This window comes from Sebastes fasciatus, chromosome 13, assembly GCF_043250625.1.
Source record: "Sebastes fasciatus isolate fSebFas1 chromosome 13, fSebFas1.pri, whole genome shotgun sequence".
NCBI lineage: Eukaryota > Metazoa > Chordata > Actinopteri > Perciformes > Sebastidae > Sebastes > Sebastes fasciatus.
The window spans coordinates 1243455-1262354 of NC_133807.1; the positions used below are offsets into that span (position 1 = coordinate 1243455).

Genomic DNA, 18900 nt, shown 5'->3' on the forward strand with positions numbered 1-18900 from the left:
TTGTTTTATGCTAAATGCAGTACCTGTGAGGGTTTCTGGACAATATCTGTCATTGTTCTGTGTTGTTAATTGATTTCCAATAATAAATATATACATATATTTGCATAAAGCAGCATATTTGTCCACTCCCATGTTGATAAAAGTATTAAATACTTGACTAATCTCCCTTTAAGGTACATTTTGAACGGATACAAAATTTGTGATTAATTTGCGATTCGATATTTTAATCGATTAACAGTCTTGGTTATAAATTTTACTTTAAATTACCAAATTCCTTTTTTTTTTTTTTTTTTAAACTTAACTCCAAAGATTTGATGTTTTTTTAATTAAATAGGTTTCAATCACTACAGAAATATTTGATCTTGAGCTGACACTCTGAGAACACAACCACAGTTTGTATCTGAATCTTATGACTCTTCTAAAACTAGTAAAAAGCTAGAAAACCTGAAGAGTCTGGAACAGAACTAGAACAGAACAGAACCAGAACAGAACCAGAACAGAACCAGAACAGAACCAGCACACGTTCCAGGGTCGGGGGTAGACAATAAAAAGTCTTAAACGTCTACAACGTAGTTCACACATTAGTGTGGACGATGAGCTGCTGCAGGGAGGCTCTCTCTCTCTCAACATGCACACATTCTCTCTTAACACACACACACACATATATATAAATATATATATATATATATGTGCACGAGGGGCCCCATCCACCATGCAGACCGACCCCCGGGCCCCAACAACCCTCCCTCCACCCTCCACTTTTCTCTTTCTTTCTCTTCATTTCTACATCTCTCCTTTTTCGCCTCGCTGCTCATCGGTTCTCATGTATGATGCGCCCGTGTGGCATGCATGTACCCAGATGTATGTGTTTGTGTGTGTGTGTGTGTGTGTGTGTGTGCGCAAAAGAGCGAGAGACACAGAGAACGAAAGAGAGAGAGAGAGAGAGAGAGAGGACAGATGGTTTGAACCAGAGAGAAGAAACAATCAGAAAGATGGGCGGAGGAGGCGGAGGACTGGGAGGAGGGGGCTGGGGGGGGAGGGGGGTCTTCTTAAAGAGACAGGACTCCCTTACCCCTTCACCTACATAAGGCCTCCATGTCTCTTCTCTATCCCCACTCCTTCACTTTCTCCTCTATGTTGTCATTTGTCCTCCCTCTCGTTGTCTCAATGCCTCCGTCTCTGCTGATGCTGAACACCACGTCTTCATTCTGTTATTCTAAACCTTTTATTACATTATGCTCTCTTTCCGTCGGTGATTAACGGGCCACTCATGCAGATACATATTGCACTTTCTTAAAGTTGGGAAACTTATATCCTGACTATTAGTCCCTGTCAAGCTCTGAAACCACTGGATCCTACATTTCCCATGATGCAACTTGACAGCTTCTTCTCAGTTTTTTTTTTTTTTTTGTCTCTGCAGTGATAATCATAAGATCAATCAGAAGTAGGACTGGCAATCAATTCAAATATTTAATCACGATTAATCGCTAATTAATCCCAAATGTTCTAAATGTCGATGGGAGATTCGTCAAGTATTTAATACTCTTATCAACATGGATATTATGCAAATGTATTTATATTTATTAAGGCTGTCTATCGATTTAAATATTTAATCGCAAATTAATCACACATTTTTGTATCTGTTGTATCTGTTCTAAATGTACCTTAAAGGGAGATTAGTCAAGTATTTAATCCTCTTATCAACATGGGAGTGGACAAATATGCTGCTTTATGCAAATATATGTATATATTTATTATTGTAAATCAATTAATAACACAAAACAATGACAGATATTGTCCAGAAACCCTCACAGGTACTGCATTTAGCATAAAACAATATGCTCCAATCATAACATGGCAAACTGCAGACCAACAGGCAACAAAAGCTGTCAGTGTGTCAGTGTGCTGACTTGACTATGACTTGCCCCAAACTGCATGTGATTATCATAAAGTGGGCATGTCTGTAAAGGGGAGACTCGTGGGTACCCATAGAACCCATTTACATTCACATATCTGGAGGTCAGAGGTCAAGGGACCCCTTTGAAAATGGCCATGAGTTTTTCCTCACCAACAGTTAATATAATTTAATTTAATTTATCTTTACTCTAGCTTTAAAACTGAGCCGCTACAACCTCCGAAAGATCGACTGCGTTAATGTGTCAAAGAAATTAGTGGTGTTAAAATGAATTTGCGTTAACGTGTTATTATTGCAGTAAATTTGACATCAGAAGTGATACTGTACTATTAATAAAAGTAGATTCCAGCGGTGGCTGCGTAGGTCGATTTGTGACTATTCCAATAACTGCAGACCGTTGTAAAGAAAAAAGATAGATGTAATCATTTTAAAAATGTAAAACATTTTTTATCTAATGGAATATTCTGCTTCAATCCATATTAGTTTGTGTTTAGCCTTTCAAAAACAACATTTCACTGAGCCAAAAACCTATTTTCTCTCCCGCTTGCTGCACACAAAGGGAGGCCTTAACAAATCTAACAAATATTAAATTACATTTCATAACACTGAATCTGTATTCATTACAGAAAGTTGACTCTTTTAATACATTGAATGACTTTATTTAAATTGAGGATTTGTAATTTTTTTAAGCGTGATGACATCAGAAAATATGGAGGGGGGGTGTTCAGCCTTTCTCAGATATAACTGTGAAGGGGGGCTTCAAGGAAAATAGGTTAGAAACCCACTGCTGCAAGAAATAGATGATACAATTCAAAGTCACTGAGTTCTGTGTGCAAACATGTTAAAGCTCAGTGAAAAGCAGCAGAGTATGAGGTACTTCAATCATCTACTGACGTACATACGGAGTATTACCACAATCCAAAAATACTCCATTACAAGTCAAAGTCCTGCATTCATATGTATGACTTGATTTAAAGTACATAAGTATCAGCAACAACATGTAAAGCTGTCATTAGTTGAAGTATCATCATGTAGAATGAGCCCTTTCAGCATTAACACAGTACTTTACACAGCGTTTTTCATCTATTAGAATGAATCCTATTCGATAAGCTGATGTGCTTTATATGAACATGTTTAATCTGTGAAGCAACTAAAGCTGTCAAAATAAATGTAATGAAGTAGAATACACTAATATATAGAATATAAAAATACTTCGACATTTGACTTAGTAACTTTCCACCTCTGGTTAAAGTCCATATCATTAAGGCTGCAGCTAATAATTACATTTATTATCAATCATTATTTCATTGATTATTTTCTCGATGCCTGCTATAATTAGATGATGTATTCAAACAGCAGATTTTATTCAGTCTAAAATATTCATATTACCATTATAAGTGACAAAGAAAAGCATCAAATCCTCAGCGGGGAATGTTCGGACGTTTTTTACAATCAAGTATCAAAATAGAATGAATTGACTAACCACTGAATCGTTGAAGGCCTATATCATATTTCAGAAGTCTTATGTCATCTTCATAAGTATTATAGTCTGTTTATCTTTATGGTGGGGCGGGGGGTTACTTCCTGGTGGTTTTTCTTTTAGGTCTGTTTAGGACATCAGAAACCAGAAACTCATTTCTTTAACACAACTAGTGATTTTGAGGTTGTAACAGACTCAGTTTTAAAGCTCTAAACTGACACTAAATGTTGGCGAGGAAAAACTCTCATGACCATTTTCAAAGGGGTCCCTTGACCTCTGACAACAGTCTGCAGTTATTGGAATAGTTTTGGATAACACGAGTCACAAATACAGCTACGCAGCCACCACTGGAATCTGTTTTTATTAATAGTACAGTATCACTTCTGATTTCACATTTACTGCAATAATAACACGTTAACGCAAACTCATTTTAAAGCCATTAATTTCTTTAACACATCGATCTTTCGGAGGTTGTAGTGGCTCAGTTTTAAAGTTAGAGTGAAGATAAATTAAATTAAATTAAATTAAATTAAATTAAATTAAATGTTGGCGAGGAAAAACTGTCATGTCCATTTTCAAAGGGGTCCCTTGACCTCTGACCTCCAGATCAGTGAATGTAAATGGGTTGTATGGGTACCCATGAGTCTCCCCTTTACAGACATGCCCACTTTATGATAATCACATGCAGTTTGGGGCAAGTCATAGTCAAGTCAGCACACTGACACACTGACAGCTGTTGTTGCCTGTTGGGCTGCAGTTTGCCATGTTATGATTGGAGCATATTGTTTTATGCTAAATGCAGTACCTGTGAGGGTTTCTGGACAATATCTGTCATTGTTTTGTGTTGTTAATTGACTTACAATAATTAATATATACATACATTTGCATAAAGCAGCATATTTGTCCACTCCCATGTTGATAAGAGTATTAAATACTTGACAAATCTCCCTTTAAGGTACATTTAGAACAGATAAAAAATGTGTGATTAATTAGCGATTAACCAGGATGAAATATTTGAATAGATTGACAGCCTTAAAACAGACTACTGGAGCTGGTTCATCAATAAACAGAGAGGCCTGGGCTAAGCCACGAATAATAAGTCAGTTCATTTGAAAATAAAGAATTTCAAAGAAAGATGAATTATTTGCCTTTTAATTAATTTGATCTGATAATTATTGTTAATGTGTGTTTATTCACTGGCCCCGGGTAAAGCAAGTTGAGTATTAATAAACCTACACACACTCGGACTTAACTCCGTCTGCTGAAGCCTCGTATTCACAGGACAGAGACGCTGGGTTCTGTCCCGTATTTCTTGCAGTGTATTTGTGTTGGTAAAGAGAGAAAGGAATGAGCGTGGTGCCTCAGAGCTCTACAGTAATGAGTGTTGATTACTCCACTTCCCAGGACACACACTGGTCAGTTCACAGTGGAAACACAAAGATCTTCTATGAGAGCTGAAACAATCCACTCCGTCCCTTTCCCTCAGTCTCACAACGACTGAAACAACTGATGGTTTAATGCAACCAGAACCAGAGGACACAGAACCAAACCACAGGATGCATTCATCAGCCACAGACACACCGCTAGACAAACACGTAGAGCAGCGGTGGGCTGTCCAATCAGATTAGTTATATATCGTCCTAACAGTTTGTCCAAGACGCTCTAGAAAATGCAGTTGAGCTGACGTAAAATTTAAAACACATGCATCTGTGTTTCAGTCCCTCTCACTGGGTCCCTTCATCTGTCCGTCTGCCTCCAGTTCTACCACCGGCTCTGGGCTGGACTGGTGCAGAGAACATGGCAACACGCCAAGGGAGGGAGGGAGGTGAACATACTGTACCAGAGAGAGGGGGAGAAGAAAACAAGAGAGAGACTCTGAAAGTATGAACAGAGAGAGAGAGAGAGAGAGAGAGAGAGAGAGAGAGAGAGAGAGAGAGAGAGAGAGAGAAGAGAGAGAGAGAGAGAGAGAGAGAGAGAGAGAGAGAGAGAGAGAGAGAGAGAGGAGGATTAAATCAGAGCATGCGTGTGGGCAGGCGAAGCAGGGAGGGAGTGAGGGAGGACCCAGCAACCGCCTCCCTCGCTGTTCGCCGGTGCTGCCGCCAGACGATTGGTCGCACCCCCCTTGCTCCCTCCGCCCACCGTCCCCTCCTCCTCCTCCTCCTCCTCCTCCTCCTCCTAGCCAGCAATGAGAGGAGAGGAAGACAAACCATGGCGTGCTACTTCTTCCTTCTCCGAGCCTCTCTGTGTGAAAGCCTCAGCTACACACACACACACATGCATGATACATCTAGAATGCATTTACAGTTGCAGCACACGTCACATAATGCAGAAAGACGGCTGCAGCTCTGGGAGGATAGAGTAGAATAAAATAGAACAGTCCGGGGCCACAAATACAAACCCAGCTTTGAGAAAATAGAGATATTTAACAGCTGCACAGTAACAGATTTATGAGAGAATCCGATGAAGAAAGAGGAGTTCTAAAGACATGAGATGTGACCAGCTGTGAACTGCTGACTGCTGCTTCAGTCACAACTCTTTTATCTGTTGCAGAAATGTCCAGATCTGTTTTGTGCACGCACGGAGATGTGAGAGCAGGACCTTCAGCGTGTTACAGTATGATGGAGACGGTAAGAAGACACAACGATGTTATGAATCCATGCAGATGGAAGGCAACTGTGGACATCATCTGGGCGTTATATTTATATTTTCAACCTCTAATAACAGCCGACACACTGTTGTTCAAAACCCTTCAAGGCTGTCGAGGTTTGACATGAGGACCTGGGTTTAAGCATTCACCCTGCTGAAGTGTCCTTGAGCAACACACTGCATGTCCAGCAGCTCCATCGGGTGCAGTGGACTCTGAACTTCCTGCTCCAAACAACACAGGAAGACTGAATGTAAAAGAGTCAATAGAACGGATCAAATGAGCCGGTTATCACACCAGCATGGCGAGGGCTGCACGATACACCTATCTCCTGATTTAATACTATCACCATACTTGGGTGCTGATTCGATATGTATTGTGATTTTTAAGTATTGTGATTCAATTTATTGTGATTGTTGTTAACTTTTTTAACTGTAGACCATGGGGAAACGTAGAATCATCCACTTCCAGGGACTTTTACTCTGGAAAATCTCTAAATGAATCCAGTAAAAATGTTTGATTTTCATAATGTATGTAGTCAGAGATGTCCCGAAGTCAAATATATCAGTTTCATTGTCAGGAATTATTTATTACATTTTATCCAGCAACCCAAAAATCAAAGAATAAAGACATTTCCCTCACAGATTAGTGGTATTGTCTTTTTAATTTATAAGGACATGTAATGTTTTATACTTCTGGTGAATATAATCCATCAATCTTATTTCCATAGATGTATTTTGTATATACAGTTCCCTTTGTTAACATCTCATTTTGAAAAGCGGACGTAGTCCCACGTGTCTACTTCCTCTAACTTCTCCAAGGTGGTCTCTAGCTCTCCCGTCAGCTCCGTTCTCTTTATCCATCCATGGTCAGCTACATCGGGGCCGTTTGAATGCAGAGAACATAAATGTCAGTATATGGGTGCTCTACAGTTGTAGCGTCGGCCCATTTGACCACGGAGATGAGAGCGACGGACGGCTCCACCGCCACGTTACCGCCATACCATAACGTTTCCTGTCCGTGACAGAGTTAGCATGCAGCTTTAGTCGTGATGTCTAGCTCTGCTTTTCCTGCAATGTGTGAAACCCAAAGTGTTTCCATCCTTTACTGGATGTGTAGTGTTTACCACGCTGGATTTAACATGGGAGGGTGCAGGTCGTATCCACGACAACCCTCCGATGTTTTATACTTTCTGAGGTTTGTTTTGGTTGACGGATACGGAACGGATATGACGTCACGTTACTCACACTACCACAATAAAAGCGGTAACTTCCTTCTACCTCCACATAGACTCAGATGAAGCAAATATATAAATTCTGGCATTAAAACATCTATTTCAAAATCTAATATATATATATATATGAGAAATAAATGTATTCACCTCTGTATGTATATATACAGTATAAACATACAGAGGTGAATAAATTTTTTCTCACCCCTAAGCATGGCAGTGCATTAGTGAGGTGCAATAATTTTTTTGAAGGCTGAAACTGAGTGAAGCCACCAGTTGGACATCATGTGAAGGCAACACAGAGACATTTGTGATGTTTACTGAAAGGCTAACCTGCAAGCGCTGTTAGCATACCATGATAGGACGTGTGACAGCAAGCAGGAAGTACTTGTGCTCTCCGTGTAAGGGTGTGGATGTTGGCAGACACATTTACATCACAATCACTGCCCACGCTACATCTATGATGAGGGCTCAAAAGCAAAAGCCAGAGATGATCATAGCATGAGCAGCGATACATCACAGAGCTCTGTGCATGAGCACTGTGCATGAGCACTGTGCATGAGCTCTGAGCAGAGCTCCTTTTTGCCAGGCTGATGTGCAGGTGCAGCGCTGACGCCGACCGTTGGAGAGAGAACAAACTTCTCAACAACAACAGAAAAAGCAGATCATGACAGTTAATTCTTGACGTTGAAACCATAGAAAAACTTCCATTTAGCCACATCTCTCAACAACAGAAATCCAAGTGAGTGGACTGAGATGATGTGGTGATGTTGTGGACATGAATGTGACAGTAACTAATGATGGAGGGAGGACAGAAGGAATGACTCACTAAACCAAGTGGCGTTGCTTTGGTTTGTGATTGATGGATGGATTGGGAGGTGGGAGGGGCTTCACAGTAAAACAACCGTCTTCTCATCCACACAATACGGGGATTTATAGGGAACAAGAATTATTAGTAGTATTATTAGTATTAGTATTATTATTATTATTATTATTATTATTAGAGCTGAAAACTAGAACTATAAATCCTGATGAATCCATCGGTACCAACCATGTCATACTAGCTCGTAGTGAAGGAGGTTAAATAACGCTCCAAACTGACACTACATTTTGTCGAGGAAAAACTGTCATGTCCATTTTCAAAGGGGTCCCTTGCTTTAAAACTGAGTCTGTTACAACCTCAAAATCACTAGTTGTGTTAAAGAAATGAGTTTCTGGTTTCTGATGTCCTAAACAGACCTAAAAGAAAAAACACCAGGAAGTAACCCCCCGCCCCCCCATAAAGATAAACAGACTATAATACTTATGAAGATGACATAAGACTTCTGAAATATGATATAGGCCTTCAACGATTCAGTGGTTAGTCAATTCATTCTATTTTGATACTTGATTGTAAAAAACGTCCGAACATTCCCCGCTGAGGATTTGATGCTTTTCTTTGTCACTTATAATGGTAATATGAATATTTTAGACTGAATAAAATCTGCTGTTTGAATACATCATCTAATTATAGCAGGCATCGAGAAAATAATCAATGAAATAATGATTGATAATAAATGTAATTATTAGCTGCAGCCTTAATGATATGGACTTTAACCAGAGATGGAAAGTTACTAAGTCAAATGTTGAAGTATTTTTATATTCTATATATTAGTGTATTCTACTTCATTACATTTATTTTGACAGCTTTAGTTGCTTCACAGATTAAACATGTTCATATAAAGCACATCAGCTTATAGAATAGGATTCATTCTAATAGATGAAAAACGCTGTGTAAAGTACTGTGTTAATGCTGAAAGGGCTCATTCTACATGATGATACTTCAACTAATGACAGCTTTACATGTTGTTGCTGATACTTATGTACTTTAAATCAAGTCATACATATGAATGCAGGACTTTGACTTGTAATGGAGTATTTTTGGATTGTGGTAATACTCCGTATGTACGTCAGTAGATGATTGAAGTACCTCATACTCTGCTGCTTTTCACTGAGCTTTAACATGTTTGCACACAGAACTCAGTGACTTTGAATTGTATCATCTATTTCTTGCAGCAGTGGGTTTCTAACCTATTTTCCTTGAAGCCCCCCTTCACAGTTATATCTGAGAAAGGCTGAACACCCCCCCTCCATATTTTCTGATGTCATCACGCTTAAAAAAATTACAAATCCTCAATTTAAATAAAGTCATTCAATGTATTAAAAGAGTCAACTTTCTGTAATGAATACAGATTCAGTGTTATGAAATGTAATTTAATATTTGTTAGATTTGTTAAGGCCTCCCTTTGTGTGCAGCAAGCGGGAGAGCAAATAGGTTTTTGGCTCAGTGAAATGTTGTTTTTGAAAGGCTAAACACAAACTAATATGGATTGAAGCAGAATATTCCGTTAGATAAAAAATGTTTTACATTTTTAAAATGATTACATCTATCTTTTTTCTTTACAACGGTCTGCAGTTATTGGAATAGTCACAAATCGACCTACGCAGCCACCGCTGGAATCTACTTTTATTAATAGTACAGTATCACTTCTGATGTCAAATTTACTGCAATAATAACACGTTAACGCAAATTCATTTTAACGCCACTAATTTCTTTGACACATTAACGCAGTCGATCTTTCGGAGGTTGTAGCGGCTCAGTTTTAAAGCTAGAGTAAAGATAAATTAAATTAAATTATATTAACTGTTGGTGAGGAAAAACTGTCATGTCCATTTTCAAAGGGGTCCCTTGACCTTTGACCTCCAGATCAGTGAATGTAAATGGGTTCTATGGGTACCCACGAGTCTCCCCTTTACAGACATGCCCACTTTATGATAATCACATGCAATTTTGGGCAAGTCATAGTCAAGTCAGCACACTGACACACTGACAGCTGTTGTTGCCTGTTGGGCTGCAGTTTGCCATGTTATGATTGGAGCATATTGTTTTATGCTAAATGCAGTACCTGTGAGGGTTTCTGGACAATATCTGTCATTGTTTTGTGTTATTAATTGATTTACAATAATAAATATATACATATATTTGCATAAAGCAGTATATTTGTCCACTCCCATGTTGATAAGAGGATTAAATACTTGACTAATCTCCCTTTAAGGTACATTTAGAACAGATTCATTTTTTAATTTGTGATTAAATATTTTAATTAATTGACAGCCCTTATTATTATTAAACCCGGTATGAGAGGGAAAGGTGTGCACACACTCATGGGAAACTGTTGTATGCATGCTGACATTCAGCAGGCTTTAGGGTTGCTTGGCTGGGCATACTCAGGCACCTTAAATATACTTTTGATTTATTAAATCAAATGTGTTTTTTGCCTGAGCGTACTGAAAGTGACAACTACAGCACCAGAGAGATAACACCAGACAACTGGTTGCATGAGGCAGCTAAAGATGCTCCACAGTTTTGCAATGAGAAAATATTCAATCCAACAGCAAATGTTTTTTACAACCCAAGATTCTACAGAATTCATCCTCATTAAGGTCTGAAGCAAAAAACGACGTTTGATTGAATGAGCACCAGCTCGTCATGGCGACCAGAGGTCCGTCTGTCCCTTGACACCAGGAGGTGGAGGTGGAGAAGATAAGATGGTAGAAGAAGCAGCTGTAGCTGGTAGATGAGCGGGGAGGAGATGATAATGAAGAGTCTTTCTTCTATTAACAAACAGATGAGGAGGGCGGGGGGGTACACCATGTGGCCTCTAGTACTTCTTCCCTAACCCTTCCCTACCCTCGGGTTCTGTTCAGATTGGCTTTACTTTAATTAGACCCCATTACTGCATATGTAATAAAAATAAAAATAAATGTTTTTCTTTAAATGATATTTTCTTCTGATGTTGTTAAAAATAATAAATGTGTTTATTACAAGAAATAAAGAAATATTTCATGTTTTATAGAGATGCACCGATCTGACTGTTTCAGTCCTGATACCGATACCGATACCGATACCGATGCTTTGGGCCGATACCGAGTACCGATCCGATACGGGGTTATGACTGTAGCTAAGGAAAAAATGAAAACTTAAATTAAAAAAAAGAAGGAAAAAAAATTAAATTAAATATGTTAATAGAATCAAATCTGATGTAAAGTGTGTGTAAAATACTTATTCAAGTAATTTCATTAAAACATTAATAAGTAATATGTTTGGGTGTTTGTTTTGTTGCATTTACAGTAAAAAGATTATTATTATTATTATTATTATTATTATTATTATTATTATTATTAATAATAATTATTATTATTATTATTACTATTATTTTGTCACTATAACCAATAATTAAATAAATTTATGTGCAATGCTGCTGACTGGATATCATTTTGTATTAAATTAAAAATGTAAGATACACTTCCAACGGACAGTTAGCAGGAAGCTTTGACTGTCTTCTACCTCCTGAAGCAGTAATAGTAGTGGTAGTGGTAGTGGTAGTGGTAGTGGTAGTGGTAGTGGTAGTAGTAATAGCAGCAGCAGCAGCAGCAGCAGCAGCAGTAGTAGTAGTAGTAGTAGTAGCAGCAGCAGTAGTGGTAGTAGTGGTGGCAGTAGTAGTAGTAGTAGTAGTAGTAGTAGTAGCAGCAGCAGCAGCAGCAGCAGCAGTAGCAGCAGTAATAGTAGTAGTAGTAGTAGTAGCAGCAGCAGCAGTAGTGGTAGTAGTGGTAGAAGTAGTAGCAGTAGTAGTAGTAGCAGCATCAGTAGTGGTAGTAGTAGTAGTAGTAGTAGTAGTAGTAGTAGTAGTAGTAGTAGTAGTAGTAGTAGTAGCAGCAGTAGTAGTAGTAGTAGTAGCAGCATCAGTAGTGGTAGTAGTGGTAGTAGTAGTAGTAGTAGTAGTAGTAGCAGTAGTAGCAGTAGTAGTAGTAGAGTGTTTCATTGGTTCTGGTGGGTGTTACTGCAGTTGTAGGTAGGTTCCTCACAATAACCGCAATATAACAATACTACTGACCAGCCAACCACGGGGGATGTTCACCTTGCTTCTTTTTTGAATTCTTTGCATTAAGAGCGCTGTGTATTTACCAGTCTGGTCACACTAAATGGCGTATAAATTTGCAAGTCATTTTGCGCGCAATAAGAGCGCCTTTGCTTTTGGTGTGTCGTTTGTACGCCGTGTAGTCTGTACTGACGGCAGTGTCAACGTAAACCTGCTCCACTCAGAGAGACTGCTGATGGTGGATGGATCCAACAAACACAGGACTTTTAAAAAGGAGCTCGCTGTTCCAAAGTGTTGTTAAGTTATTCTGACGTGACGTTTGTGATGTGTTTGTAGTGACCGTACTTCTATTACGTTAGTTCCGTACCTATTTTACTGAGTTAACGTAGTTATTTTAGTGTTTTTTCAGGGTTACAGCTGAAAAACATGCTGTGCCTCGTTGTCCCTCTGTGTTCAGCATTTAACAAATAACCACTATTTAATTGGTTATAAAAGGGTCATCTTTGTCATTGAAAAAGCAACAATATACCCAAAAATACCTATAAGCTAACTATAACTATAAAGCTTATTTCTATGGCACTAAAATCAGGATCAATCATTTGCAGTCACAGCTGTCATGGTGCTGTTGAGTCTGTCACTATCAGAGCAGAGGAGGTTCCTTCACTAGTTGGAGGTTTGCTCACTAAAGTGTTTCTATACATTTCTCTCTCCAGAGAGGATGGCTGTTCCCTCTGAGCGACCCCCAACCCCCACTGACTCTTCCCCTCCTCTACACCCCCTCCTCTACACCCCATCCCCCCCTGCTCCACCCCCCTGGCTGACCTCAGTCTCACACTAATTTCAATCAACTCCATGATGAATATTACCACTGTGTCTGAAATGTGAAACCCCTCCATGTCCATCTAACACCACCACCACCACCACCACCATCTCTGGTTCATACAGACACACATAGAGCAGGGTGGGGGGGCAGCCATGGGCGGCGCCCCCTGCAGCCTCTCAGGGGTTCAGCACAAACACTCACAGAGCAGAAAGAAGGAATTGAACCCTCGAACTTCCCGTTACAGGACTGCCCCCTCCCCCATCACATAAAGGGCTGTTCCCTCTGAATACCCGCCACTCCTTCCCCCCCACACACACACACACACACACACACACACACACCTATATTGGGTTCCATGTCAGAAAAAAAGCATCAGAGAAACTTTATGGTGTTTAAACCAAAATATCAAATAAATAGCAGAACAACACTGATTCATGAGAGCCACGCACCACCACAGCGCGCGCGCGCGCAAACACACACACACACACAGTAGAGTTTCTGAATTGAATTAAATTGATATGAAACAGGTTGTTATGTAGTTTATGAGGTAAAATATTTAATATTTTAATTAATCATCTAGCTTACTTCGGTCTGATTTTTTAAATGAAAAAAAACACGTCGCCAAAAACAAAACCAACGCAGTCTGTTTGCGCAAATTAAAATCCCTTAATTAATACGCCACTACTTTTGTTAGACTGATGGGATATTTTACACGTTCACGAAATTATTTTGTACATTTTTATGAATTCAAATATGAAACAAATACTGCAGCTCAGCAGAAGTTTGATATGAATATTTAAACAGGATCATTTGAAACATAATTAGGATCATTTGGCTCTCGCTGGCTGGGTGTATGAACGGCCCTTTTAATACGAGGCTTCCTAAAATGAATAAGACACTCGTGCTGCATTGGTTGTACTGGTGAAGACATGAAGAGATGAACCGGGCCAGTGAGCTCGAGCAGGGCGAGCCGGGTGAAGCTACAGCTACAGCAGCAGCAGCTCCACTCAGCTGCGCCATTTTGGCCTCGCTGCTGCCTGGCGTGGAGTGACTCCAATCTTCGTGGACGCACCACGTGTTGTGGAGCCCACGTAGGGCCCCGGCTCGGCCACGGTGGCCCCCACTCTCACAGAACACCTTTATCATTCCGGCTGTCCAAGGTTAACACAGGGAGGGCAGGCTGTGGCCTGGACACACAGACATTCTTTACAGCCCCGCCGGAGACCAGTGGAGAACACAGCCTGCTGCCATGTTGGTTCCAAACACGGACAGTGACCCGGGTCTGCGGTTCGGACAAGAACTGACGTTCATCTCACTGCTTCACTAACGCGTACATGTGCAGAAACACCACACTGGTGCCTTTTATTTGCGCCACAGCCATGTTGCAACGTGGGTCACTCTCGTGGCGCAAAGCGGGCGCACAGAAAACAGCTCCAATTCTAATATTTGGGCACATTTATGCAAAATCACACAAATACTGATTTTTTTTTAAAAATCACATTTATTTAAAGCCAACAGTGAACCAACATGGTGAAATCTACGTCCGTTCCCTGCCCTTTTCCATCAGGAGATACACGCATAACGCACACGTGTGGCCAAATGGCGGAAACATGGAGGACTGTGCTCGCTGCTCACCTCGTATCTGTGCCAAAGGTTACAGGCATGAATGATGGTCTATAGGCGAATTCCATAATAGTGTTTAAAGCAGGTCAAGTCTGGCTCTCAGCACAGAGCAGCTGATCCACAACCAGCCCAGTTTATCCTCCGGACCCTACAGGTCCGGGAAATGCTTTGGACTCACGATGAATCAAATATTTACACCACTGACCGATTTTAATTCACAGCAGGCTACAAACACATCAGCTTAAAATAACATTAAGCTATATTACAATTATAATTAATACAAAATCTAAATACACAACTTTGTTTTTACAAGAAATGAATGAGGTTCAACAGAACATTTATGCTCCACGTATTTTACATTTAAAAAAAAACAATTAGAACTCCTGGAAAGGAGTTGGAAGTTGGAAAATTGGAAACTGGAAAATTTTAATTGTGGTTATTATTTTATAGCAAACCAAAAAAAGTTTTTTTATTTAAATAATTTACAGCCAGAAATATTCACATGCAAACAGTAAACTATATTGTAAAAACAATAAATAAATAAATAACTATGTGTTAGGAAATAATTTGTGCACAATTAATGGACTATGAGTCCCAAACTCAAGAGTTTAAAAAGCTGCTGGTCATTAGCATGGAAAAACGACTTTTACTTAAAATAAATATTTAAAAAATGAAATCAAAGTGGAGCTGGATGAAAGGCCTGCAGCCTGCTGGGCTGTAGGACTGACTGTCTATTTATGTGATGACTTTACAGAGAATAGGATGTGTATATTCTATAGATATAGGCTGAATAGAGTAGGATATAAAGGCCTGTATTCACTCAACCAACAGCAGCGTTATCAAATGAAGAGACACTCAACAGAGCAGACAGACAGCTGAAGCTGAAGCTGTCACAGTTCACTTTCACAGCAATGGCGACAAAGTTGAGTCTCCACAGTCACACAGCCAAGAACCAGAACACACAACCGAACCAGCTGAGCTGGACCTGCCCAACACCATAACACCACAACACCCAGCACAGCCTCCAGACGGCTCCCAGCACCAGCAGACCCGCTAGAACGGGTCAGAGCACCACTAATGGAGTCGGGTGTGAGTCCCTGAGAGACAGGCTGGGACAAGGTGATGCAACACATGAAGGGGTCATATCAGAGAGCGGGTGTTTACCTCTGCTTCTTAGGGACGGAGTGCTCCACCTCCATACGCTTCCCCTGAAGTTCCACTTTACCTGGAGGAAGAAGAAGACATCTATAAAACACATTGTGGCTACATGCTAACTGTTTACTAGCTACTGCGGGCCTAAAGAGGGGGTTCCGTTACACGGGCCGAGCTAACATGGAGGCTAACATGGAGGCTAACATGGAGGCGAACTTTATCAACCTGCGGCTCTTTAAACAAGTCCAAAACAAGCCGAGCTGAGAGGACGGGGAGACGTTCAGGGGCCCGAACTGTCCTGGAACAAGTCAACTGTGTGTGTGTGTGTGTGTGTGTGTGTGTGTGAACATCAGCTCGGCCCCACAGTGAGACACTGGGACCCTCACCCAGCAGTAGGACAGCCATAACCATACTAATATTCATTGAAAGTCCTCGTGCTGGGCTGTGTGTGGGTGTTGCTGAGCTTTCACGTGAGGGTTCATGAAGGAACTGACATGGCGACCTTGCCTCCTCACGGTAACGGTACACAACGATGAGAAGTCAAAGCAGTGAATGAAAGCTTCAACACTAGCGGACATGTATGAGATGTGTGAGGCCTGGAGGTGGTGAGGAGGCTGCTCCTGAGAGGACACGGTGTCACATATTTGTTCTATCTTTGTCATAGTGGAGAGCCGGTTAAAGGGGGAGGGGTGCCTCGAGCCTCGAACGGTAACGGTCCTCAGCCCGGTGCGAGGCGTGCAACACAGCAAAATACTACTCACATGCACGCAGCAGCCTGAACCACGCAGGATTCAGTACTCGCACTATTATAACGCTTGGAACGGGTCACATAGAGATATAGTGGAGTGGTGCTTTCCACTCGCCGCGGCTCGAGCTGGAGGCGACGGTTCCCGTTCCCGTTACGCGTGTCCCTCCCCCCTGACAAAGTTCAATGGCTCCCCTGTGCGTGTGGCTCTCCACGCGCCATTAAGCTAGCATCAATAAAATAATTGTGTGAATTTATTTGTATCCGTTAGAAGCCTCGGCGGCGGACCGGGGCGCACCGCTGACGGTGGGCACGGAGCCGGAGCTGCACACCGGCTCTACCGCTCCCTCTCACAATGAATGAAAGTAAAGGTGGAAGGGGGTCTGTGGCGGTCCGTAGTCCACCTGAACTCACCAGAGAACGTCTCGATAGCCTTCATGGCCCACTGGTCGTCCGGACAATCCACAAACGCGTAGCCGGTCTTCATGAGGAACTGTCCGGAGTACGGGATCTTGTGCTCGTCAAAGGTTTTCCCTAAGTCCTCGGCAGTCACGCTGTCGCCTAGATTCCCAATGTACAGCTTGTGCATGGTGGAAACTGTTCTTCCAAAAGTCCCCCAAAAAAAACAAAGCCCGGAATAAGTCAACCTGGAGCCAGCAAAGTTTCTGTCCTCAATGTGCTAATAGCGCAACAAGATAGGAGATGTAGTGGAGTGTCAGCGGCGCTCTGGAGGACAGCAGGGAGCTCAGCAACAGCACAGTAAATCACCTGCGAATTCTCTCAAATACAAAAACTGTGTCAAAGTGTAGAAAGACAATTTAGATCCAGTAGAAGAAGAAGTGGAGCAGGAGAGGAGTCAGCCGGCCCCGGCACACGGATACAGCAGCAGCAGCAGCCTATAGCAGCCTCTATCTAGCGCTCAGAGAGCAGGAGGAGGAGGGCTGGCTGGGTTTGGTGATGGGCTCTGGTGGAGGAGGAGGTGGAGGAGGAGTGGGAGAAAACTATGGCGGGATCAGGTCGGGGAAAAAAACTCTCTCTCTCTCTCTCTCTCTCTCTCTCTCTCTCGGTAGAGGGAGTGGGGGGGGGGGGGGTGACGTCGCCCCTCCACCGACTCCAATTCACGTTTTTTTTGTTTGCAAAGAGGAAACCACGTGGTGTGTTTGGAGTAGGAGGGGAGGAGAGGAGAGGAGGAAGGGAAGGGGGCATCCCCTTCTCATCCTGGGGTATTCACCAGATGAGCGCGTGTGTGTGCGCGTGCATGGGCACACAAGACCCCCCTAATAATCCCGTACTGCTCCATTCTGTACTGTGGAGGTTGCGCGTGCTGAACTACAGCGGAGCTTTTATGCAACGCGAGACGGCCACACACGCGCTTCTGCCCGTGCGGCAAAACACCAGGCTCCAGCTGAAGCTAAGCTAGGCTAACTGAGGCTAACTCATGTGAAGGTCCCCCCCCCCCCCCTGAAGTTAGTCGTCATGATGTTACATAAATGACCTATGGTGAACCTCGGGCTGTGTGGAGCGGGGGAGGACAAAAGGTCCAGGGCCCCATTGATCCTCAGGGGCCGCCAGGGTTCAGCTGCTGGAACCTGCGGAACCTCACTGTGATACACTGTTGCCTCAGAGCCCCATTAACTGGAACACTGTAGCAGATATGGCGGCGGGGCAGTGGAGCTCCACCGGTCTGTAGGAGGAGGGCGAGGCGGGCTGGTGGGGCTCCAGCGGGCTGTAGGAAGAGGGCGAGGCGGGCTGGTGGAGCTCCAGCGGGCTGTAGAAACTCCGCAGCCGCCTCACTGACCCGGCTGTACCCGCTCAGAGAGGCCGTGGTGCTCCAACAGGCGGTAGCCACCATACTGTATATGTCTATGGCCACCATACCACCACCTCACCGCAGCAGTGTGCGCCATAAAACAGGCCTCGGTTTGTTCCATGTCTCGGCGCACGGGAAGTGACAGGATGGCGCAGTTGCCGGGCTACAGCGCCACACACACACCACGCGCCCCTCTGCGCGGATGCAGGCTTCTCAAAATGGAGGCAGTTGCTGATGCACAGGCCTGCTGCCCCCCCCTCCCCGCACACAGCCACAGTCTGGCTGTGGTTCACTCTGGCGCTCCGTGCAGTGCGTGCGTGTGTCACGCTCTCCTGTTTTGGTACACATTTTTACATGTGAGGAATTTGGGTTTTACAGGCTCTGTGTGTGTGTACGTGTATATGTGTGTGCGCGTGAGAGGCCGTTAGACTTTGTAGCCAAACTGAACACGCCCGGAGGCAACGTGGCACTCTCGTGCGTTCGCTTGGTTAGAAAATGGCTCCTCTGCACAAAATGGATCCAAACCCTCCTACAGTGCTTGTACAGTGCTGGTACAGT

At 42.5% G+C, this 18900-nt stretch overlaps 1 protein-coding gene across 1 annotated transcript in view; it reads right to left on the minus strand.

The window, feature by feature from the left end:
- igf2bp1 (insulin-like growth factor 2 mRNA binding protein 1) overlaps positions 1-18583 on the minus strand; it is an 83548-nt gene extending 64965 nt beyond the window's left edge. The window contains exons 1-2 of the mRNA XM_074654953.1: positions 16947-18583; positions 15800-15860 (exon numbers count right to left, since the gene is read on the minus strand). Coding sequence (XP_074511054.1) covers positions 15800-15860; positions 16947-17121 — 236 coding nt within the window. The 5' untranslated portion in view covers positions 17122-18583. The remainder of the gene's footprint in view (positions 1-15799; positions 15861-16946) is intronic.
- Between the last annotated feature and the right edge of the window lie 317 nt (positions 18584-18900).